The 24,881-nt window shown below is 39.7% G+C and overlaps 1 protein-coding gene across 1 annotated transcript in view; it reads left to right on the top strand.

Moving 5' to 3' along the window:
* Positions 1-2,429: 2,429 nt before the first annotated feature.
* Positions 2,430-24,881, top strand: part of FAM131A (family with sequence similarity 131 member A) — a 755,511-nt gene continuing 733,059 nt past the window's right edge. The window contains exon 1 of the mRNA XM_044070408.1: positions 2,430-2,867. Within this exon, the coding sequence (XP_043926343.1) occupies positions 2,837-2,867 (31 nt within the window). The 5' untranslated portion in view covers positions 2,430-2,836. The remainder of the gene's footprint in view (positions 2,868-24,881) is intronic.

Raw genomic sequence — 24,881 nt, 5'->3', positions numbered from 1 at the left:
ACTCAGTCTAGGCAACTAATATGCTCCATTGGTATTATTTGACCTAGATCAGATTCAGCTTTCAGTGGTATGGTATGGTATGGTATGGTATGGTATGGTATGGACTCTTTCCTTCCCTTCTCTCACTGTCTCATTTGTTAAACCTTATTTTTCTCATTTTAAATATTATTCTACATATAAAATCAGACTTCTTAATCTAAGCAGTGCACATGATATTTCTTTTCTTCTTATGAATACCTTTATAGAATGCCTCTCAAAGCCTTCCTGTTCCTCCTTTTTCCTGTTCCAATACATACTATATGTTACAATATTATTCAATATACTTATCATTGACTACCATATCCAACATTTCACATTTCAGAGTGCAGTATAAAATGTGCCTCATAGTCAAATTCAGTTTATTCCCTTAACTAATTCTAAAACAATTGCTTTGTGTATTTGCCTCTATCTGTTCAAGTAAAGAGGAAATTGACTCATATAGTTAAACATAATAGTACAGTCACTGAAACCTCTCTTCTCTTGTTGTTTTGATATCAAGTGTATTAGAGCATTTCCTCTACTCTACCCACTTTCTACAGTCCCTGTAAAAGCCATAACAGATTATGTTGATTCGTATTGTTTCATTAACTTTAACCTATCTGCTATTAGCCCCTTTATCCACATATCTTTATTTTTCTTCACCCTGAGAATTGCATAGTGTTGCTGTGTCTGTTTTCTCCTATTGACCTCTTATTCCTTCTTCTGTGTGTGCACCCAATTTTATACTCACATGTAGCTGCCTGTATGTTACTCATCACCCTCTTCTTAGTGGAGTAGTTGCCTCTTCTTGTTCCTACCACTTTTCATTATTTCAGACCCACGTGCTCCATTGTTAATTGCACTTCCACTCCTCACAGTGTACTGAGGCCTGTGTCTCACTATTGCTGCATTAAACAATTTTCATTTGTTCAGCCATACTGATTTCAGTCAATGTGGCTGATTATCTAATCTTCATTTTTTTAACCACCTATGGCATCAATACAACAACTTAATTGTCTATAATACTGATGCAAACAGAGTTTAAATACATCATGCCATGCTGCAGTTGTAATGTTGTGTAAGTAATGCAACACCTCAAGGAACAGTAATATGTTCATTTACCAAAGTCAAGTAAGATTTTTTTTTTTTATTTAATTAGTCTTTTATTTGTTCCTTATTTCTAGATTACCAATAGCTGCAAGCCTAACTACAAGTAAACTAAGAAGAGGTCATTAAAAATATTCTCTTCTATATTTTCGTTTAATTTGCTTGCTTTCTCTACATGCAATAAATGATTATCAATAACCTCTAGTAATGGGTATTATTTATTGCTACTCTACTAAAGCCTCAGAGATAAAACAGAAACTGTTTACAATGATAGTTCCACAGTTATGGATGATCAATCGTTGCACATATTCGATTTAATGCATAGGACTCTGCTGAGAAAGCACGCGTTTAGCAGATTTTACTTAAAGTTCACAATAAGGTATTAATGCATATTCTGGAGTACCTTGTTAAATTAAAATGTGTCTAAGTATGTTCTGGAAGAGAAAATCGGCTTGAAAATCTCAAAGTGAATGCAAACATATTTTTCACATGACTGTGTGACATCTTTCAGCTACTAAAATTGCCAGATTTTCCCTTGCAATGGTATTATTGGAAATAACTATTTTGTAGTTGCACAGTTATTATACTATGTTGGTCTAACTTATTTATGTTTTATTTGTGCTTATACTCAGTTGTGATTCTGATTTAATAAGCATTCTATGATTTGCTGGCTAATTTTAACTTTATCATTTAGCTATCTGGCGCAGTTCTATACTTGCGTGCTTTGGCAAAACAGGACAGTCTACACAGCACAGTGCTTTTGTCAAAGGATTAAGAAATTGGATGTGATCCAATTGCTGATGTAAAAACAGCACGAATTACATTTAAAGGCAATTGGTGTAAAATATATACTTTTGTAAATGAAATACAATAAGCAACGTAGTGGTCTTCTGGGCGGTTCATCGGTTTTTGACTGGTGCCTGCGACCAGCTGGGATACCAAGTAAGGATGCTTAAAGTTCGATTTGGGGAAATCTGTATTATCAAAACTTCTGTCCATGGAAAAAATAAAAAGGACTGAACTAATAAAAACGGAATATAGGCGTTATCTGCTAGTAACAGTTTTGACAAGTTAGAAGTGTGTGTGCAAACTGCTTAATAAAATTCCCATCTTTTTTTGGTAGTCCACGATTTGCCCCAGTTTATTAATGAAAGAAAATGTTGGAATAGTCTGGATCTCTGGCCGTTAGACTTCAATTTGCTCTCCGAGACCGATTCATCCGATGACTCCCACCAATGAGGTAGGTTTCCGTTATGTTCAAATTCTGCAGCACCCAGACTAGCTAAAACCAAGGCTTTTGCGGCTGCCCAGTGATTAAGAAAACACTACTGGGTGTTGGGTTGGTGATAACCTTGCCTGAAGTACTTTGACACATCGCGCACTGCAGCACTAAACCAGACTCTGTCCAGGGTGCTGAAAGGCTTCCTCCAGCAGCACAAAGGCTGCCGCCACGGCTGACGTCAACAAACGTGAACGAAATCCAGCACTCCCCGAGGCGCATACACTTATCTCAGGGAAGTGAAGTCGAGAAAGCCAAATATCGACCGCTGTAGCAGTTAATGCTCCACTCCCCTTTAAGGAACCGCCTTTACAGCCGCAGCCAGTTGGGAACAAACAGGAATTGTTCAGACTTCAGGTCCATAAGATACTGTGGAAATGTTTCCTCTATGGAGCAAGGGTTAATTTTTTTTCAACTGAGTTCTAGTTGATTATGGGCTGCATTGGCTCCAAAACAACTATTGGTAAGCGTTTTTCGCATGCATGCTTCTTCTGTAGTATTCTTAATGTAATGGGAGACTTGAGTATATTGCACTGTAGGACGTGTGTTTACTTGTCTCTGCTGTTCTCTTACTGGCAGCCTATCTATGCATTACTCTGTATTTCATCAGAACAGGCTACTTACAAAGAAGCTATATACAGACCAGTAGGATGGAAGAATTTGCATGTTGTCTTCACTCAACTGGTTAACTTATTGAGATTGTATTCGCAGTTTCAGAAAATATGCTTGCTTGGGCTACCGAGGCGCATTTCTGCACGCTGTTAGGATATACACTTAGCAAAGATAGGTTAATGCATGATAATAGCCAGATCTTTAGGAAATCTAAGAACAATGAAACACTCTAGATTTTGCTGTTGGTAATGAAAGTAAGAAATTCAATGCAATTATAAACAGAGTTAGTAAGACTTTGCAGACAAGCTTGCGTTTCATATGTGCTTTCTAAAAAGAAGTCTGTCTGGTTTTACTTAGTTGTCACATCGGATAACGTGACAAATTCGGTTTCATTCCTGGTGAAATCTTACGGACAATTAGTATGCAATCACCATTCTGGTTGCCAAGTAACAGTTCTCCTTTGACGGCTTTTAGTCATCATTTCCCCCTGCTGCTTCTTCTATTTTTAGGGTTAGAGACAATCATCATCATCCGTTAAACTAACACACAGAAATGCTAACTATTTTACTTAAGAAAGGCACACCAATCCTAACCCTACGACATTCAGAAACCCAACAGCCAAATGCCCCCATGTCAAATTCTGGGGAGCGTGTCTTTTGAAGCAGAGATGTGTTCTCGCAGTTTTCCACAGATTTGTTGCTGGCAAGCATTCATCAGCAGTGTTACGGATTAGATCAGCAACTCCTGCTGTCTGGGTGCCCCAAAACAATAATATACGTGGACTGGCAAGTTGTTACCTGCAAGTCATTTAACGTAGACGACTAGGTCCTACGGTATGAACATGCTTCTGTGTTTGCCATGAATTATTTTTATCTGTCTCATTTTATTTCAACTTTTTGAATAACCGATAATGACACACTGTCTTACAAGAGCATTTTAGCATTATGTGAGCCACTGTACCAGGGTGTGGCAGCTGGTGGTTAACTTACTGCTTTTTACACCACTGGATAATGCCCTCTGCTTCAAGTGGAATAGAATAAAATGGCACTTTATGTAATCCTTGTGAGCTACGAATTTAATATATTTAAAACGACTGGAGATTTGTCCCTACTTGTGAAAAAGCAACGTGCAATGTTAGTCTGCCGTACATTATAAGTTATCAGTACTGTATAGTTTAGTAATGATGTATTAACAATGATGTATTGAATTGGGATAACATTATGCCTGGTGCTTTTGTGCCCAAATGTGATCTGGGCCCAGTCATCACAATATAAACACAACACACATTTTTGAATACGATGTTGCTGTTTTACTTTGGTTATAAATGGTATGACCTAATGAATTTTAATACTTTGTTATTAAAGTTTATGTTGTTTTGTGTGAGTGTATCCTTCCATTTTATAAAATACTTCTGTAGTTCATACAGTAATTAAAGCCATATACTGTGATGTCAGAAATTATGTGAATCTCCTAAAACTATGTGTGACAGTAAGATTTATTTTAGGTTTCTTCATTTCATCTTCTACTGAATAATTAACCTGTGGCTGCCATTCTGCATACAAGTTAAAATAATTATTTCTCTGGTATATTGATCATTTTTGCAGCTGTTTTAACTTTACTGTAAGGCTTTATCTAAATTTCTAAACATGCCTTCCACTTCACATTTTTTTCAGTTGTCTGAAACTCTATTATATTTATTACTTAAAAACTGCTCCCATGCAGATTTTTATAAAGGCTACAAGCTCATGAGCATTTTTGGAACTAGTGTTCACGTGTGTCTATATTGGTTGCGAATAATAAAAGAAGTATATTTTTTGCATTACACATTCAGGCAATGTGTGTGTGTGTATGTGTGTATATATCATTAAAAATGAGGGGTATTAATGGAGTGGTGAAGCATAAGAAACCTATGCATCTTTTAAGCCATTGCTTGATAACTGAAGTAATCTCAACAGTGAAGCTGGAGAACTCACAGATGCCACAGAACTTTGAGAAAGAAATGAATGATCGTTTCATGTATCTATTTAATATTTAGCTAAGGGTTACTTTTTTATGTCTGCTGTTATCCAGGCAGCAGTAGGGAACTGACAAGCTTGTTAGAAGAGACTGTTCTTAATCTCCAAAAATGCAGCATGATGTTATACTTGCAGGAAATAATAAAATGACCATTAGTTTACTTTTTAAATGTTTCCTGTAATTAGTTATGCTACTTTAAGTTACAGAGCACAGAATTGATGTCTAACAGTGCACTGACTTACATCATTAAAATCTCTATTTCTGTGAGATGAACAAACTTAATTTCCTCACTTAATAAGGTATCTCAGGTTTAGTTACCTTGCATTATTATCAGTTTGTTATATTGTAGCAAGACATTATAAAGACTTTAGTAATGCAGGCAAAATATTATAACAATGAGGGGCATGATGAAGTGAAAATACCCACAGCAGCATAAATGCAGAGAACAAGCTTTCACCCCCTCCAGGATCCATATTAGCACTTTTACGCTTACAGGGAGTTCAACATTTTCATCTTTCAAAATTGTAATATTACAGCATTTTGATTATTTTTTGTCATTTAAGTATATCTGTTTTTGGCACACTGTCAGACTCCTACACACACACACACACACACACACACACACACACACACACACACACACACACACACACACACATTATATTATATATGTTTTATGAGCAGAGTGATCTTTGCATGTAGGGCTATCTTAAAAAAATCCTCAACAAACTTGTCTGTGAAACATTGGCGCTGAGTGTACAAATTAAAAATCTATATGATACTCTGTTAGAATGAGCATTACTGATAACCAAGGACAGTTTGTATCCAAAGAGTTTATTATTAAGCAACCTGTTTATCCGAAGGACAGGATGGATATGAATGGGAGAGTTTTAACTACCAGCTGCAACACAGTTGCTGTAAAATATGTGAACAGCTCTTAATGTTTCTGGTATGTTTATATATTTATAGGTAATATTTAAGAGCTAGTACTTGTTTTTATTATTATTTTTAGGGCCTAACTGAAGGTTTCATTTATTGCCTAAAGTTAACAATTGTGGTTGTGATGGATCATTAGTTTTCTATTTCTCTAAAAGAATTTGTGGGTTTGCTTAGTGCATGATTCTTGCTTACCTCAGATGGAAGGTGGTACTGAGTAATGCTGGTTCCATTTTAATGATGTAAAACTATGTTTACCACTTAAGAATGAAATAGCTAGACAGTCAGATTTCAGTATAAGTATCATGTTTTAATACAGGCTGATTTACAACCACTAATGACTACAAGTGACTGCATTCAATTTGCAAGGATGCTATGCACAAGTAAAGCCTTCAGTTGAAGTCTAGTTGGAGAATACATCAATATTCTGCTGTCCTGTTGTTTACTACAAGCAGTCACACTTCTACCAGTAACTTACAATGTTACACTTTAGAATATCATGATGCAGGTTTCAATTGGAACTAAACATAATTTCTGATAATGTTTTATACTTCTCAGTTACTTTAATTTTTAACACCTTTATTAATTTCACACATTACACAGTGCAGTTATAAAAGAGAAATCAAACAATTAAAATATTTTTTTTCTTTTCATGCATTATACATATAGGGGTACTTTCTTAACAATTATTATTTGGTTTAAAATTGCATAGATTGTTCAAGTGCTGCCTTCCCTGAAATTCCCAGAAATTTCACTCCTCTGGAAGACTATTCTGCATGTATTGTCCCACAGATTCCACATATTTCTCTGAAGTCTGCTCCTTCCCATTTCTAAAGATCCCACCTACAGTTATGTTATCTCCTTTACAACATTCAACAATTCTGTTACAGCTGGTTTAGATTTTGACTTCCATTTTCTACTAATGCCAATAGCATTAAACTTAAGAGGGCCTTATTATGTCTAGGCAATTCAGTTTCTATGTTCCAGCTCAAAAGAATAATTTTCTTAGTTACGATAATTTGCTGTCTCAACATTTCTGACAGAAAAGTACTCTATAGTTTTTTTTTAAATCTACTAACTGATTGCATTCCACAAAACATGTTCCTAAATACCACCCTCCTTCCCATCATACTTCCAAAAATGATGTCTGCCTGTGGAAAAATATCTAATATCTGCTTGGGGTATTACAATACCTATGCCCACATTTCAACGCAAAAAAAATCATAAATCTTCTAGATTTTGTTGTGTACTTGGGAGCCATCCATATGCCCTCCTCCCATTGTTCCTTTTTATATTGCTTTTCCATTCTCATTTCACAGTCTTTTCTAACCTTTTATTGGGTTGATTCTTATAGTTATCATGCATTATTTTATATGCTCTACTAATTATCTCTTTTTAAAATGCAGTGTCTGTTCTAGACTCAGCTATAAACTCAACCAGAAATGGTCTTTCATTTAACACACTCCTATCCCTTTCTTTTTGCCTGTACTCTGTGATCAGTACCTGGAAGGGGAGAATCATGATAAAAGTTATTCAGAGTTCCTGTTCTGAAGTATTACTGTAACTTTAACATACAGTTACTCTTTTAAGAAATTAAGAAAAGCAGGAACTCTATCTAAGAAGAAGACCACATACCCTGCTCCAAATTATGGACATATTATCACTTCAGGCTCATAAGCCATACTATGTGCCTTCATGCTCTTCGTGCATTTATTATGTCACGTAACTGCAGCTAAACCCATGGGAGTTTTTTTTTTCTCAGTCTGCTTTATCTGAAATTAAATTATTACACACTTACACTGTGTCTTTTGTGAAATAAAAATCTCAGGTTTAGTGTTTGAATCTCCAGCCACTATTATATGCTTCTTCTCACACAATCTTAAATGATTACATGCACTAAGTAACCTTTTGTAGTTTAACATACTCATTCCAAAGTATTATGTTTCTCATTTGAAAGCAGGCACTCACTGAAAACTTCGTAAGTATTTCCTTCTGACTTTTGAGTCATATTGACATGAGCAATATATCTATCCTTCCCTTATCTTTTTTACATGAAACATTATATAACATTTCATGAAGAACATCAGGAATTATCTTCAAAGAATATAGTAGTAACTCCTTTTCTTCTACTGTCAATATGTTTTCCTAAATGCCCTGCCACCTGTACAGATATTCTAGCTTTGCTGCATTGATTTAAGTATTTTAGAGGCTCACCAGTCATAATACAGAACTCTTTCTGGTACTGCTTACAGTTAATAAGGCAATTCTTAGAAAAGAACAGTCCACTGAACAGTGCATTTCTTTGTTTTTACATCTTCAGATAAATAGCCATGTCAGCTTTAATGTGGTGGGCATTGGGTGAATTGCATTATAGAAAGGGGGGGGGATACAAGGACTCTCTCCCGGTGTCGAGGGGCCATCCTTCATAAAAAGCAAAATTTTGGTGATTTCTTTCTTGAGCAAAGTTCACTTTCTGTTAATTGTTTTAATTGAAAATAAAGCTTGCTAAATGCTTTCCCCCCACACATGTCTGAGTCCAGTGGCCGCTTTACTGCATTCTGTTTGCTCATTTGCTGTATAGTAGTAGCAACCAGGAATCCACAGGTTAGGTGAGAGCCCTATGGTAGATTCATTCCTGCCCAGGAATCTGAATCAGCTCATTCCTGCCCGGGAATCTGAATCAGCTCATTCCTGCCCAATAATCTGAATCACCTCATTCACTGTCTGTACTCAGGGGTAGGGAGTGGGCCAACTTTTTGGTCCTGCTGGATAGCCTACCTTCACTTCTGGTAGAGAACCTTATTTCCCCTGTTTCAGCTATTTTGAGCTCCACTTTGGGTTGACTCCAAGGGGAAGCATGCCTCCACATTCTGAGTTCTCCTCAGCTTACTGAGCAACATGACCAGTCAATGCAGGCAAACAGATTCATGTTGAGTGATCAAAGGCATTTAAATTAAATGCTGTTCAGTCAAAAATAAATGGCTGAAAAAAACCTTCACACACCCCTAACATATTTATGCTAACTCTGAGGTTGCACAACATTGTGGAAAAGTGCAACCTCAGTAACTACCAGAAGTGTTTTCTGCCATTTATTTTCAACTGAGTGGCATTTGGTTTAACTGCTTTTGGTCAGTCATCTGTATTCCCAGGCTTATTAGGGTCAAGCTTCAAGCGATAAAACACCTAGTACTTCTGCCAAGTGTCACTCTTGGTTCAAGCCAAGGCCACTTTCTTCCTCTTGTGGTGGGCAAATTGGCAGTTGCTGCTCCCCTGCCAACTTCTACAGATGCCTAAGGTGCTTTTTAAAATCAGGACATCTGCAGGGTACTTAGGATTTTATCCCTCTGTAGAGTGGAGCTGGTCTAAAGCTAGTGATGTTTTGATTTGATTAACTTAGCATAAATACTCTTTCCTTGGATGCTGAATGCATTCTCAATGAATAACATTTAACCTTCTAGTTTATGTTCTTTTTTGAATCATATACTCTGCATTTTTTAAACTTAATATGGTGTATTAATTTTCCAGTAAGATTTAAAAATATACAGACAAAATAACAGTACTAAAAAGGAAAACAATCAATGTTGTCACATTCATTGCTTTTTTAGTAACACAACAGAAAAGCGGTAAGAATGAGAACATATCATTTTCTACATTCATTTGAGGGTACTGAACATATATAGTTGTATATGCATACTGGCATACCTTCCTGGCAGTGAAAAAATTGTGGCAAATAAAAGTCATCCCCCACCTTATCTGTCAGTAGATAGGCCTTATACTGAAATAAGTCACTTACACTGAGAGCAGGCCGAGAGCAGGTGTTTTGAAGTCTGGCCCCAGTGAAAGCTTGTTTATAGACAGGCCTTACACTGAAGCAATTCACTTACACTATCTATAAACTGGCTTATTACAGGGACCACATTCCAGAACACCTGCTCTCAGCCTACTCTCAGTGTAAGTGAAATACTTCGGTGTAAGGCCTATCTATAAACAGGTGTACACCGGGGGCCAGATTACAAAGCACCTGTTCTCGGGCTGCTCTAAGTGTAAGTGGTTACTTACACTGAAAGCAAGTCTTCTGGAATAATCAGGGCCCATATTTCAGGCATCCACTAGCTCCAGTACAAATTCTATTAATAAATGTAGGAAAAATGCATTTGTATCGTCTTTTCAATCTCAAAGAGTTTAATCTAGGTGTGAAATTGACCAAATAGTAAGAGTAATGTGTGTGTGATTTAGACTATTATCAAACCATTATGTGAATTCATCAACTTTTGATTGAAATGCTCAGTAAAAAATAGTCTCACAGAGGCCATGTAATTTAAGACCCATAAAAGCTTTCTTTTCTGTGCTGTTCACTCCCAATTAGTCATGGCCTGTAACCATTTCCTCTTTAACTTTAGGCATAAAACAGTTTGCTTATATGATAAAAGTGAAAGAACTTGCCCTCTCCTATACTGGGGCAGGACACAATTTTTCCTAATGTCTTACCCTCTTTGAATCTGGAGAATTTAGGAGCTGTGCGTTATACCAAGGAAATAGTCATATTTAAAGTACTGGTCATGGAGAATGCTACAACCAACATCAATGTTTGGGGGCAAAATCTGAGACAGTACCTAGATAAGACAAGTAGTGCTAATAGCAATTTCATGTAAATCGTGATGAAATGATAAAAATGATTTCAGCACAGATATATGAAGTTGCAATTGATTTTTCAGTTTTAGACAAGACAGGAACCAATAGATTCCTGTTTGCATATAACTGTGTTTAGAGGTGAAGATAAATTATTATATCAGTTAGTCACCTCAATACCACAGTCACAGACAGGAAACTTTTGTTTAACTATTTGTGATCCCAGGGTAACTATTTCTCTAAAGAAATTGTTTGACAAACTTAAGCAAAAGATGAGAGAGCCATTCTCCTTTGAGAAATATAAGTAGTTTTCATTAAGAGTAAAATAAACGTGGTAGAGTATTTGTTTTCAAGACATTAGCTTTGTCAAGTAAGGAGAGAGGAAGGTTAATCCATAGTTTCAAGTCTAAAAAAAAACCTCTGAAAGTTTTAACACTTTTTTCATGAGTTGAGAAACAGGTGAAGGTAAGTGTTTGAGTATTAAAGGCCAGACAGGGCCGATCCAGTTTTAAGATATAAGAACTTATTTGAAAACAGCTGGAAAACAGAGGAAGAACACAAGAATTGTCAATTTAATTTCTAATTAGAACAGTTACTGTAAGTGTAAGTGGGTTATAATATAATGCTAAAAGAAGACAATGGGGAACTCAGAGCAAGATATCAGAGACATAAGTCAAATACATTATATGGATAACACTTACAGAAGCCAACACAGTTTGGTTGTTTTAATCCATGTTATTAAATGTTTCGGTGATAAACATAAAAGAAGACAGCAGGCACCCTTGCCCCCTCCCTAGTCTTAGAGCAAAATGAAAGGGGGTTTGAAAATACACCATTAGTTCATATTTTATGTACAGAAACAGAACAAAACACTTTTATGCATTTAATAAAATGTCAAACAAGCCCACAACGTCAACACTTTTGAAGAGAAAAACTCTTATGGCTCAACTAAAAGCTTTTTTTCATTGTTATGGGGGCACTAGCATCCAAAACCATTGACTATGATTTGCCTCCTAAAAATGTAGAGAGGTGTGCAAACTTTGTTGGATTGCAGCCTTAAAAAAACTTATTAATACTGGATTGTTTTCTCAAAGTCCTTTTAAACTTAAAGCTAGAATCTTGGTGAGGACATTGACTTTCTTGTTTATTAAAAATATTTGGCATATATCATGAATGAATTGATGGAAATTTGATGAATCTTTGCCAGATTTTGGAATTACCACAATAGAATTTTTTTTTTTTAATTTAAGAGTGCCAGAATTTACTGAAAGAAGAATGATGGAGAAATAAATTTTTGAAGGGGGTCAGATAATTCCAAATATTTTTTTTTACTACAGAGAAGCACTGAAACTATCTGTTCCCAGTAATTTACCAGATTTAAGTGCTTAATTGTGGAGATAATGTTTTCACATGAGATAGGTGAATAAAAAACATCTTTAACTGAGATGAGTGAATTAAGAAAGTCATCCTCGTCTTTAGTCAGATCATGAAGGTCAAACAGATTAAACCATTTTGGATTTCACATTTTGAAATATCTGAGTTGGGAGGAGTGCATAACTTCTTATAATAACAGCAAACTGAGTGGCAGTGCCTCTAGGATGAGTTAGTTGAATCTATTAGTTATGGAATATGGTGCTGATGTAATAATCTAGCTAAACCTCCTGGGGTGCTCCTGCAAACGGTCTGTTGTGATCAGTGTACCACCCTATTTAACAAACAAACAAATTTAACCTTTAGAAGAGATTTCTTCAAAACATCCGTATGTGGTTTTATACTTACTAGTACTGTATTTTGTAGACTTGGTTTTGCTAAATGCCATATTTTGCAAGAGTGACTTGCTCAAAAGTTTTAGGCTGGATTCACAACAATGTCTGAAATTGTGCAAGGCAGGTATGCTATACAAACCACAGACCAGAATCCTGTACAAGTCACAAAAGTCCTGTTAATCAAGGGAATATTTGTGTCAGAACTGCATACCTACAGAATCCAGATAGACAGTAATTGTACAAATGAAGTCTCACACCACTATCTGCACTTCTTAAATGTGTGAACTTTGGAATGCAGTGTCTTTGTGAGGCTGACCATTTACTTGGTATGATCACAAATCACTTCCATCAAGAATGGAAGCAATGTCCCTGATGGTCCTGCAAAACTGCTGCTGCGCTCTGCTGAACATGGCTGAGTAACAATATAATTAGAAACCTTTGTAGTAATGTGTAACGATCTATGGGCATGCATATAGTGTTGCACCTGCACCTCTGCTGGTCAGTGCACTGATTACAACATATTACCTAAACTGCACTCTGTGGCCTCACACATGGATTGATGTAACAGAACTCAAACTAGTGGGAACTAATATAACACCAGGGCTCTTCATTATAATGCAGTCAGATGCTGAAACCTTTATGAGTGGATCATTCCCAAGATTGTGGCATATGGAAAACCAGAAATGTCACCCACATAGTCTGTGTAACAGGTCATGCTGATGATGCATATTAGCAGGAGCTGCTTTGAATTATTCCTAGTATGTTGTTAGGTTATGGAGCCTTAAGTGTTGTTCTGCCTCTGTTTCTCATCTGGGCATAATTATTACAATTACATTGGGACAATTTTAACTGTGATGCACAGTTTATGTAGCCCTATTATGGACATTTAAGCAGCTGGACCTTCTGATAAGACACCTTTCCACCAGTATTGTGTAATCAGCCCATAGCAATTCCAGGATGTGCTGTAAACAATATGTTTAGTATAGCTACAGAGGAGCATCTTCATACCGAAGTTGCACATTGCCACTGTAGTGATCTTGTCTGCTGTTTGCAACAGAGTGGACTGTTGTGGACCATGTAAAGCTCACTGGTGGCAGGTCTTTGCCTGCTCCCATGGTAGAGACCCCCCCATGAAGTAACATACTTCATTTTCTCTTTATTTTTATTTTACTTCTTTGCTTGTGTAGGTTGAGGCTGAATTTCTTCATGTTGCTATTCTGCAGACTTTTCAGAATGTATGGCAGATGTACCTCATGTTCCACTCACCAGGCTAAACAAGGAGAAGGTTACTGTCTGCTGCCTAATGGGTGCCAGGATTCACTACATAACCCACGCACTCAGGTCACTCCACAACAAGTACAAATATGACTCCGTCATTGTCCATGTTGGTGTGAATGACCTGAGACATACCTCCCTGGACTACATGAAAAGAGACATGGAAGAGCTCTCCGATCTTGTAGCCCAGGCAGATATGACCCTAGCCCTGAGTAGCATTCTGCCATCACCCAGAATGATACCGCAGTACAAGGACAAAATGATTGACTTCAACAATTGGCTAAGCTTCTGGTGTCATTCTAAGGGGATCCAGTATCTGTCTGCCTGGGATGTCATGGTCGACAGACCACAATACTTTGCTACAGATGGCCTGCACCTGTTGCCCCTGGGATTCCAGATACTGGCTAAGGCTCTTGCTGCCCCTATAGTGTCTTTTTTAGGCAAGGTTCAAATGACAAATTCACCACTGTAGTAGAAACAGGCAAGCGAAAACTGAGGGCAATGCTACTCAATGCTAGAAGTCTAAATCTCAAAATGCACTCACTCACTCGAGGCACTCCTTAAAATGGAAAACATCGATATCTGTGCAGTGACTGAGATCTGGTTCAAGGCTCCAGAGAGCACCCCTGCACTACCAGGCTATAACTCACACCACACTTTTCGGCCAGGTAACCTGGACCAAAACACCAAAGGCTGAGGTGTGTCCATATTCATTAAGGATATCCATACCTCCAGGCTAGTTGCTCAGCATAATGCATCCGAGGTTATCCAAGTGCAACTAACTCTGGGCAAAACTGAAATCCAAATTGTAGCTTGCTACAGATCCCCCACCATGCCCCAGGATTCCCACTCCTCTTTTCTTGATGTACTGGAAAATATTAGGGTTCAACCAAACACCCTAATAATGGGCGACTTCAAATATCCCACCATTAACTGGGAAAACTACTTGTGTGCCAACTCCTTAGCTCAACGCTTTCTGGAATTTATAAACTCTAATGCCCTGGATCAACTTATCCACACCCCCATCAGGGACAACAATATCCAAGATCTAGTCATTACCGACATGAGTGACCGGTGTTCCACACCTGAAGTCAACTCCTCGTTGGTCCGATCCAACCATAAGCTAATCACCCTTGATATCCACATCCCGCCCCCACGCCCCCCACTATGGAAACCACGGCAAAATATTTCTCCAAAGCCAACTTCATGCTTCTTAAGACAGAAGTGGTGAACTTCATGACACCCATGCAGATGGACAATACAGTTATGACTGCTGAATCCTACACAAATGCACTCTATAAGCACTTACACGAGTGCATGGATCGTGCTATCCCAAACAGAACCAAGATGCTATCCTCCAAAAAAAGGAAGCTGATCTGGAGGTCCCCTGCCCTAAACAAACTGTACAACAGAAGGAAGAAACTGTTGCAAAAGAGAGTAAAATCCCATGAGTGGAGGAGCTCCCTGGTCACCCTCAGTAAGAAGCTGAGATCCCTTATAAGATCCTCCAAAGATAGCTACGAAAACAAAATCACCACTAATTCTAAGGACAACCACAAAGCATTCTATAGCTATGTCAAGAATCTCGATGGCAACACCTAGATCTGCTCTGAGTTACAGCACAACAGCACGAAAATTACAGAACCAACTGATATTGCCAACATCCTGGTAGATTGCTAACTTTACCCCCCCTCACCCCCTAAATGGCCCATATCTATACAGGAAGAATGCAGAGTCCCTGTAATCACAACTATGCAGGTAAAACCTGCACTCTATACAGCCAAAAACACAGCATCCATGGGACCGGACAACATCCCAGGCTGCATTTTCACGAACTTCAGAACAAACTGGCTCCCCACTTAAGCACCATGTTAAATAATAGCCTTGCATCAGGCTTTGTACCCACTGAATGGTGCACAGCAACAGTTATCCCACTCCACAAAGGGGGAGCCACCACTGATCCCGAGAACTATCGACCTATTAGCCTGATGAGCCTGGTCTGCAAGGCCATGGAACGTATCATCAGGGAACTCATTAACAAAGACATTGGTAACCTCCAAACTCTGAATCCCACTCAGTTCGGGTTTGTGAAAGGCAGATCATACCTCCTGAAACTGATCGACTTCTTTGAGGCAGTCACCAAAGCCGTAGATGAGGATAAGGTGGTTCACACAGCCTATCTTGACCTCGCCAAGGCTTTTGACACCATCCCCCATTCTGGAATTATAGCTAAACTCACTAAACTAGATATAAATCCCTACATCACAAGATGGGATACCAACTGGTTCATTGACAGAACCCACACTGTAAATGCTGCAGACTCCAAATCTGACCTCAAAGCAGTGACAAGTGGAGTACCACAGGGTTCCATCCTGGGACCTCTCCTGTTTAGTATCTACTTCTCTGAAGTACGGGCTAACACAGAAGGCCTCTGGCTAATGAAGTTCGCAGATGACTGCAAACTAGGAGCCATAGTCAAGTCCCTAAATGATGTGGACATCCTACAGAAGGGCCTTGCTGAGACAGATGCCTGGTGTCAGAGCCATGGCCTCAAGCTCAATGCCAAAAAGTGCAGTGTCACTCCTTTGGTAAAAACTCTGTACCCATGAACTACCACATAGGCAGCAATCTACTTAACACCGAATGTGTGATAAGACACCTTGGAACCCAGGTGGACAGTAATCTCTCCTTTGATAGTCATATTGCCACAGTAGTCAGGAAGTCCTTCTACGTGGCACACCTCATCATAAAAGGGTTCTCATCCAGGAAAAAAGAGGTCATTGTTCCTCTCTACTTGACACTCATTAGACCCATTATAGAGTACAATGCCCCTTTTGGAATGTACCTCACAAGACATCTGCAGCAGCTGGGAAAGGCCACAGAAGTACCTCACAAAGAGGATTACTGGCCTCAAACAAATGCCCTACACTGACCGTCTCAAAAAACTGTAGCTTTACTCTGTAGCATATCGCCTACTCTGAGGTAATCTGTGCCTAACATATAAAGCTATGTCAAACCCAGAGCTGTTGGACATGCTACACCTAAAGAAATCCCAGTCCCTCCGAGCTACATGCTCTGGGGACCTAAATCTTGTCACCACAATAAACAGGGCATGCTGGAGGGATAGATTCTTGTCCCAGAGACTTCCCATACTCTGGAACAGGCTACCCATCCATGTCAAGCAAAGTTCTTCATTAGCACTCTTCAAGAAAAATCTTGATGAGTGGATGGGAAATAGGAAATACACCCCGGGGATCACGTCTATGTCTCTGCTCGACAGTGACACAGGAAAATAACTTTCTTGGGTGGCGTAAGCCAGGGAACCTTGTTGGCTAGGCTTACATAGACCCTTGGGCCGATAGCCTAGTACCTACCTATGAACCTATGAACCTATAATGTTTCATTACTGAATGCTATCTGCCCATCAAATACAAATCACTACATTCTGCATCCCTATTGACAAAGCTGCATATGTGTTTCAGCATCCATATGCATGTCAGTTAGAATTTTGGAGAATTTTTTTCTTTGCAGTGTATGATGTTAAGTGTCAGTCTTAGACACAGTGCAGGTCACTTCTGTACCCTCAGGGGCTTTGGTGTAATTTGTAGCACAAATATAACTCACAGCCCTACAGTACAAACATGAGTACTGGGTGCACACTTTGTGTGATCCATCCACAGGATAGTTACAGTTGAAGCCCATATGAACTGTGATCTGACATTAGGATGATTCATTTTTAACCAAGTATGCTAATGTACAGTCTTGGTACTATACATTTGCTGGGATGTAGCCAACAGCTATGTGTCTGTAAAGTGTTAATATCAGAGAAGCACACTTTGTGAAGTACGGGAGATCTAATTATAGATGTAGTAGGCAAACATTGATGCCTGTATGCTAAGCAAGGGACTGTAGTAGAAAACAGAGGCAAGCAGTAACATAAGAGTAGTGCTATGGTAGCATACTGCAAGAACAGTGCTACAGCAGCACACATGAATGAAGGGAAAGAGTCAGTGCATGCCATCATGTGCAATGTAGTGATACATAACTGCAGCCAGACAGCCACAAAAAGGGTGTCACAGATCAGCTCAGTGGTCAACCGATAGACCAGTATGGGTGTGTGCAGCAAAGTGACAACCCTGTTCATTATAAATGGGGAGAAAATGTATTATGAAGTTAGGAAAGGGGAAAACTCAGGAGGATAACCATAATGCATGTATGGTAAGGTAGAGAAGAAAGGTATATGTTTCCTGTGGGAATAGAGACCCTTTTTATTAAACAAAAGGGTAGGTGAGGACTATATCAAGAAATGGCTGTGGGTGTGCTAAAGAAAGAAGGGCAGGTATAGAAATATGAAAACAGAGAGACTGACAGGGTGATATACATACAAGTTTGGGAGGACAGTTGATGGACACATTCATACAGAAGATGAACAATTAATGATGGGGAGGGGTAAACAATGAATAGCTAATGGGGAATATTACATATAGGAGGGAACACACTGGGAAGAGGATAGGGTGACCTGGCATGGTTGGCTGCTAGGCTGGCTCAGAGGCCAACAAACCCAGGCATTGCAAAGCTGGATGGCCAAAGTTATGGATTAGTTTCTTCTCTGTAGGTCTGATAAATGGGGACTGCTGGTCACATAACTCAACCTGTACTTTAGAAGGCACTCCATGTTGCCAAGGCTGGCATGTAGTGACTATTGCTCCTTGGTAGTGACCAGTCTGTGCTACTGTACCCCTGACCTGTGTCTCATTATAAAGAATATTCTTCCTTTTGAGTCTTAAGAAGTCCATGTTCCACACTATTCCACATTGAAAGGGTCTGCTACACATTCATTGTTAAAACTTTTTTTTTACAAATATCCATGCTAAGTAATACTGAATCATATTCATCAACAGAATTTTTTTGAAATGTGAATTTGCGAATTAACAGCTTTTAATCATGCTGTATTAATAAGTGTTCCACATTTTATACATTTGTTCCACATTATGAGAGGCGGTATTCCACATTTTGGAGTTGAAAGACTGAGAGCTATCTGTGAAGCTGGCACTGTAATACCAATAGAGATTACCCCAGGTGAAGAGCTGTCACCCCCAGACAGAGAGCAACAGAGGCCACCAATGACCCCACCAAGTGACCTCCAGCAGAGGGGCCAACTCCCTTGAGAGGTTAAATGTGGTGGGCACTGACCCAGCACCAGATACAGCAGCTGGTGGAGACCAAGGTGAGTGTGACTTTTCTCCTTCATCTGTCACGACTGGACCTATAAGGATGACACAATGGGAATAAAGTATCACACACACATATCTGCTATAACATGATTTCATTTGTGTAAAGAACTAGCACAGAACACATGCACACCTTACTGCCTGAAGAGATGCTGCTGCCTACTACAGCACCAACCATTTAAGGCATTACTCCTCAGAAGCTACAAAACAGAGCATATACCATTAAGTATACTCATGCAGCAGTGTGCATACTAGATGATGGTGGTACCAACCAAATAAAATGTTTACAGGGCTTCTCAGACTCATTCTGCTAAAACTGTGCCTCCTCACTAGGTCAGAGTGATACCAGGTCTGGTCATTTTAGCAATGATAGCCCTGTCCACCAGAATGGATGATGCTAGTGGCAGTGCTAGATGTCTGTGCCAGCTCGTACCAGGTATCTGCCTTCTTCAAAGGGCCACCACTGAGGCCCAACAGGCACTCCCTAAAATTCTTAGGCAGGAAGAACAGGAAAATTGTACTAACTCTGGCACACTGAGCAAGAGCTGTACTTTTACTCCTCCCAGAGACAGCCATGACCACTTAATAGATCGACTCAAGGAGCAATGTGGTGGAGCCTAGTGTGCATGGATGCACATTCATGGTGGTGCACAGTAACATCACACGTGCAGATATTGTATGCATGAACACAAAAGTGATGTGCTTTGTGCTACTGCTAAACATAATGCACACTGCTTGCATCAATTTGTATGGACAGCACAGTGTACACAGGTAGTGATTCACAGACATTGATAATGTTTATCTTCATTTGCATGAGTGCAGTGCTAACTGCCTGCTGTTAATGAATTTGATGTAAATCTCCTTCATTATCTTGTTCAACACTGCCTGCAATAGGTGGACCAAGATGTAGAGGAGTGTAAGTAAAACTCTGCAGATGTGGAACATTACAGAGATAAGGTAAGAATCCCTCCTAGTAAAGTATATCATCCACCACTACAGACCCTGGGGAGGCTGTCTGGGAGAGTGAGACATGTTTTGTTGCATGTCTAAGACGGAACCTATCACACTAGCATAACACAGTAGTGCCTGGCTGTTTGTGCGTATGTATGTGTGTGTGTGTGTGTGTGTGTGTGTGTGTGTGTGTGTGTGTGTGTGTGTGTGTGTGTGTGTGCGCGTGGGGGGATCAAACTGTGAGTATAGGATACTGTGGGCATTATATACCAAAAAGGAGGTGGTTCCAGAACCATATTGAGAAGAATGGGTATAATATCAAAAGGCAAGGTTTGAGTCTTTGCATGGCAGTAACTGCAGCTGTTAACCTGGTTCATATCGGAAGGGGAGGTCATAGTCATAAGCTTCTGCATGTCACATTGTAGCATGTACACCCACCAAGTGATGTGTTTCACTCCTAGGCATACAGATAATTTTATTACCACCCAAGGGATGCTACAACTGAAAAAGTTTACTAGCCAGGAAAGTGAACTGCTACTGCAGGGCCTCTACACAGTTAGAATGCACTTCCTGGGAAAAGCTGCTACAAACACCATTACTGGGACCAGATCTGGCAGAAGATGGAGCAGGATGTGAATGCTGTGGGTGACCACAATAGGTTTCTGCAACAAATATGACAAAGGGTACTGATATCACACTCCATGCAAAGGCAAAGGCATTGGGCATTGTGGCAGACATGCCCACCTCATGGGTGAAACATCAGCACAAAACTGCCTGATAGAGGTTGAGGAGGTTTTGGTGTCACTCTCCAGCTAGGGGGGTAAGCTGTTTATACCTGGTGATAGCTTGGATATAGAATAGGCCTGTCAATAGTCACTTGTGTGTCAGTAAGGGAAGCACCAAGTTAATAATCTCCATTCTAGTAGAGCATTGGACATCTCTCTGCATCAATGGAAAGGGGAATTGAAAAAAGCCCCCCTGCATACCTGTCCTTTCAGACATCCCCAGAATTCAGATGTACAGTAAGAAACATCTTCCAATGTATTGCATAGCACTGTTTCTTTGTGCACTACTAAACGTGCTGCATTGGAGAAATTGAGGCATATTGTGTGCCCTAAGAGTGTAGACAACTGTTTTCATGCTTTTACAGATTACAGGGTTGGTGGGTCCAGCATAACAGGACAGCATAGGACTGATGACAGCAGGGCACCTGTGGCTGCTGCTGCTGATGGTAACATGTAAGTGACATGGTCTGATGACACAATGGCACTGTGTTCAACACTACTGAGGGAGAAGTTACCCACACCCATCCTTACAGAGACCCCTGTAGAGGTATCGGTTGAGCGTATGGCATTAAAGGAACTTGACAGATATGTTGTACTTGAGACTCTCACTCAGGCTTCACCTGTGGCCCCGGCCTACTCAAAATCAGACATATGTAGTGCCCTTGAAGTGGGCATACACCCCATAGAGGAGAGATGCAGGGAGTGTGTGATGCCAGCGTGACTGTAGAACTATCCCTGATATGAATATGATATGTGTGACTCCTGAGAGTGATATAAGTGTGATGTTTTGAAATAATGGAGATGGTGAGTGTGCTCCATGGCTTACAGGAGGGCAAGTACCAACTGTACAGTAGCTTGGAGAATAGGGACAGGGAGACAAGAATGCTGCTCAGGTCACTGGTTACAGTTGTTGCCTCTGTAGGTGATTCCATGAGATACATTACAAATGACATCCAGGCAGCTGTAGTCCATTACTCTAAGACACTCTGAATTTGTACTGGTCAGGTAAGGGACTACACATATGCTTAGTGGGATAGCATCAGTGTCACCTGTAGAGGATGTGGTCCTTAGCACTCCACAACCTCCTAGCACATGTGGCTACCATGTTAACCTCCCATGACCCTGTCCTAAAATATAATGTTGCAGTCACCAGTCACTATGTCCCCTTAACCGTGCAAGTGATGACTGTGCCCTACCTACTTCCTAACCTGTGTGGGTACAATAATGTGAGGGGGCACAACATGGCCCATCAGTTGATGTACTGCCCTGCTGGACCTGAGAGTGATATAGCATACATTATTTTTATTTTTTGTTGCCTGTCTCATGGCCCATAGTTGTGGATTAGATGTCACCTATTTGCCAGTAGTGGGATCTATTGCACCCAGGACTTTTTTGTGAAGGTACACACTGCAGTACAGTGTACTGGCACCTTGGCCACGACAACTGGTCATGGATGGCATTGACTACATATAATGCATTCTAGCACAAATACTTTTAATCTAGCAACTTTCTAAGTTTATAAGAGCAATATTTAAAATGTGTCTCTAGTTTTGGCCCTGTCCCTCCCCATTTATGACAGGTTTCGCCCAGAGTTCTAAAGCTAAGAGGTTGAGAGGTATATTGTGTGTATGTGTGTGTGTGTGTGTGTGTGTGTGTGTGTGTGTGTGTGTGTGCGTGTAAGAGGGAGGTAAGTGTGTGTGGGAGTTTTGAAGCAGTATTAGTAGCACAACAGATAGCATATTTGCATTTTGAGGAAGAAGGCTGTGTGTTCTACTTCCATAGAATTGCTGATACTGTGATGTATTTTAAGGGGGTGGAGTGCTGCAGTCCTGAGTATTTCTTCCTTTGGATGAGATGTCTAGTAACTATGAACCTGTTTTCACTTTGCCATCCATTCCTTATTGCAATATTACTGGCTTACCATTTTTTTAACGTAACATAGGCAATTTATTCTTTAAGGGCAACAGGCACTGAATTTGTAGATGAACACTGAAATATAAAGTTGATTGCTAGCAGCAATCTTTTCATTAGTTACTGATCTATTTAATGTGGAATTATTCAGATGACTTTTACTTCTGTAGAGATTATGCATATTGACTGATATTGGTGGACTGTAATGATAAAAGTTTGAGTGGCCTTTTATGGTTGGAATGTTCTGAACAGGCAGTTTTGGCATATGTTTTATTTCATTGCTTACTGGAAAAATGTTCTAAACTATACATTTAAAACACGCTCTAACAAGTGGCGCTGTATTATATAAGGAATATAATTTAATTATTATATATTATAATTTAATACAATCAGGAAGATGATTCAAATAACTTTTGTATGGTCCTAAAAAATGTGTGCAAAGGGATATGTTTTGAAAACAGCCCAAAGATGAACTTAATCTGCCACTGGCCAGATGCATTTTCTTTGAATGTGGGTTTCAATGCTGTTTCAGTGAATGTGAGTTTCAAAGGCAGAGAAGTTTTAATGCTAAGTCTGTTTTCATTGTGAGACCATATTGCTTTGTTTAGCAAATGTCTATCAGAGTTTGTGCTATAAAATTTGAAATGAAAGTTTTAAATTAAATCCAAATGTCTGTAATCACTGTAAAAGTAAAGCAGAAAACAGTATGCAAACTGAGAGTTTTGAACAGTGCTTAGGGCAACTGGGGAGAAATAGCCAAGAAATGGGACACTGGAATGGCTGTGTGTGTGTGTGTGGGGGGGGCTGAGTGGGGGTTTACCCAAATGCAACATATGCGTACCTCCACCTTTTTGTTTACAAAAGAAAGCAATGATTGCACCAGCCTCTGCCTTGGCAGCAACTCCACTGTTGCATGCTCCTTCTGACCCTCCACCCTGCCCTTCTGTTGCTCCTGCTTTGCCTAGTATGGCAAGGCCTGCCATGATGTTATGCTGGTGTTGCATTTATTTACATAATAGCATGCTGTGGAGTATGGCACAGACAACAGTTATCTTGCTGCGTATGTCTAGACTAAATTTCTATGTCCCTCCAGAAGTGTCTAAACATTGGAAGCATCCCTTCAGTAATCAGAATACTTGATTCACTGTGATTACGGTTTTAGCATGGGTTGCACTGTCTGAGGGTTGCATTGTGGAATCATTAACCAAGGCCTTGACATATCTGAAATTACATGCAACACACTACAAGCAATGTACTATATATGTCCCGCTCTTAACATGCAAGATACCTGTCTGTATAGACCTGTCTATCAGGCATGAGTTTATACAATTTCTAACAAAGGTACTATAGGAAGTCCCCTTGCAAGAACATCTGGCAAGGGTCATATGTGAGACACTTATCTTAATTATGTCACTGCCTGGTTGGTGCACAGATATATGTATAATTAACACCTAGGATATTACAGACCATCTGGTAGTTCAGGGAGTAGAAGCTCTTTCTTGTATACTTCTGACAATCTGAGTACAATTTGAAAAGCTGTTCAAGGATCAGTGGTGCCAATCCAGTGATAGGAGAGGAATAACAAAGCAATGCCTGCTTCCCTCTCTTGGGGGTGTTAAGGGGTGTGACAGGATTTGACTCTGGCAAAAACATTAGTCATGTTAGAAAGACACTAACTGGCAAGGATGCTGAGAAAGAGAATAGAAAGGGGGTTGGTTTCTCTGCCATGCTGATTGCATGCCCATGCCTTGGTGCATCATCTCTCACACCAGTGTTAGGATGAAACAAAAGTAATTAATTCCCCATGCTGTGGTATCCTGCACCCCCCCCCCCACAAACACACACCCACATAGTTACCCTGCTGCAAACCCATTGTTCCAGTCTGGGTTTCCGTCACTCCTAACTGCACAAGGAGATAGACTTCTTGCAGAGACAGAAGTGGTTATAGCAGCAGCATGCTGCCCTGCAACATCCCCCCAAGAAGCTTACTCAGTGAACCCATTGAAAAATATATTGAAAGTATGAAAGTCTAAGTTACTCGCTGTCAAGTATTGTAATCAGCCAAGGCTTAATTAGGTCTTGATGAAGTAGCTTCTCTTAAAATATTCATACATGCAATAAAAGGCCTGGTGTAGCTAGGTGGTGTTTCCTGGCCGTCACACATACCAACTGCTGACATTCAAAGAGTGATGACCCTTGATTGCCATCCACAGGACCCATAGCCATCTCCAGGGTCAGTCTACTTAGAGACCAGAGAAAGTCTAAGCTGAGTCTAGCAGGTATGCAATTGAACTTTAATAATGCAGGGGACATTCTCCAAAGTGAATATCTGTCCCCTGCTTTTTAACAATGCAGGGGAAAATCT

This window comes from Protopterus annectens, chromosome 4.part1 (genome assembly GCF_019279795.1).
Source record: "Protopterus annectens isolate FY-2018-M chromosome 4.part1, PAN1.0, whole genome shotgun sequence".
Lineage (NCBI taxonomy): Eukaryota > Metazoa > Chordata > Ceratodontiformes > Protopteridae > Protopterus > Protopterus annectens.
The sequence above is the reverse complement of the archived record's forward strand: the minus strand, read 5'-3'. Positions and strand labels throughout refer to the sequence as shown.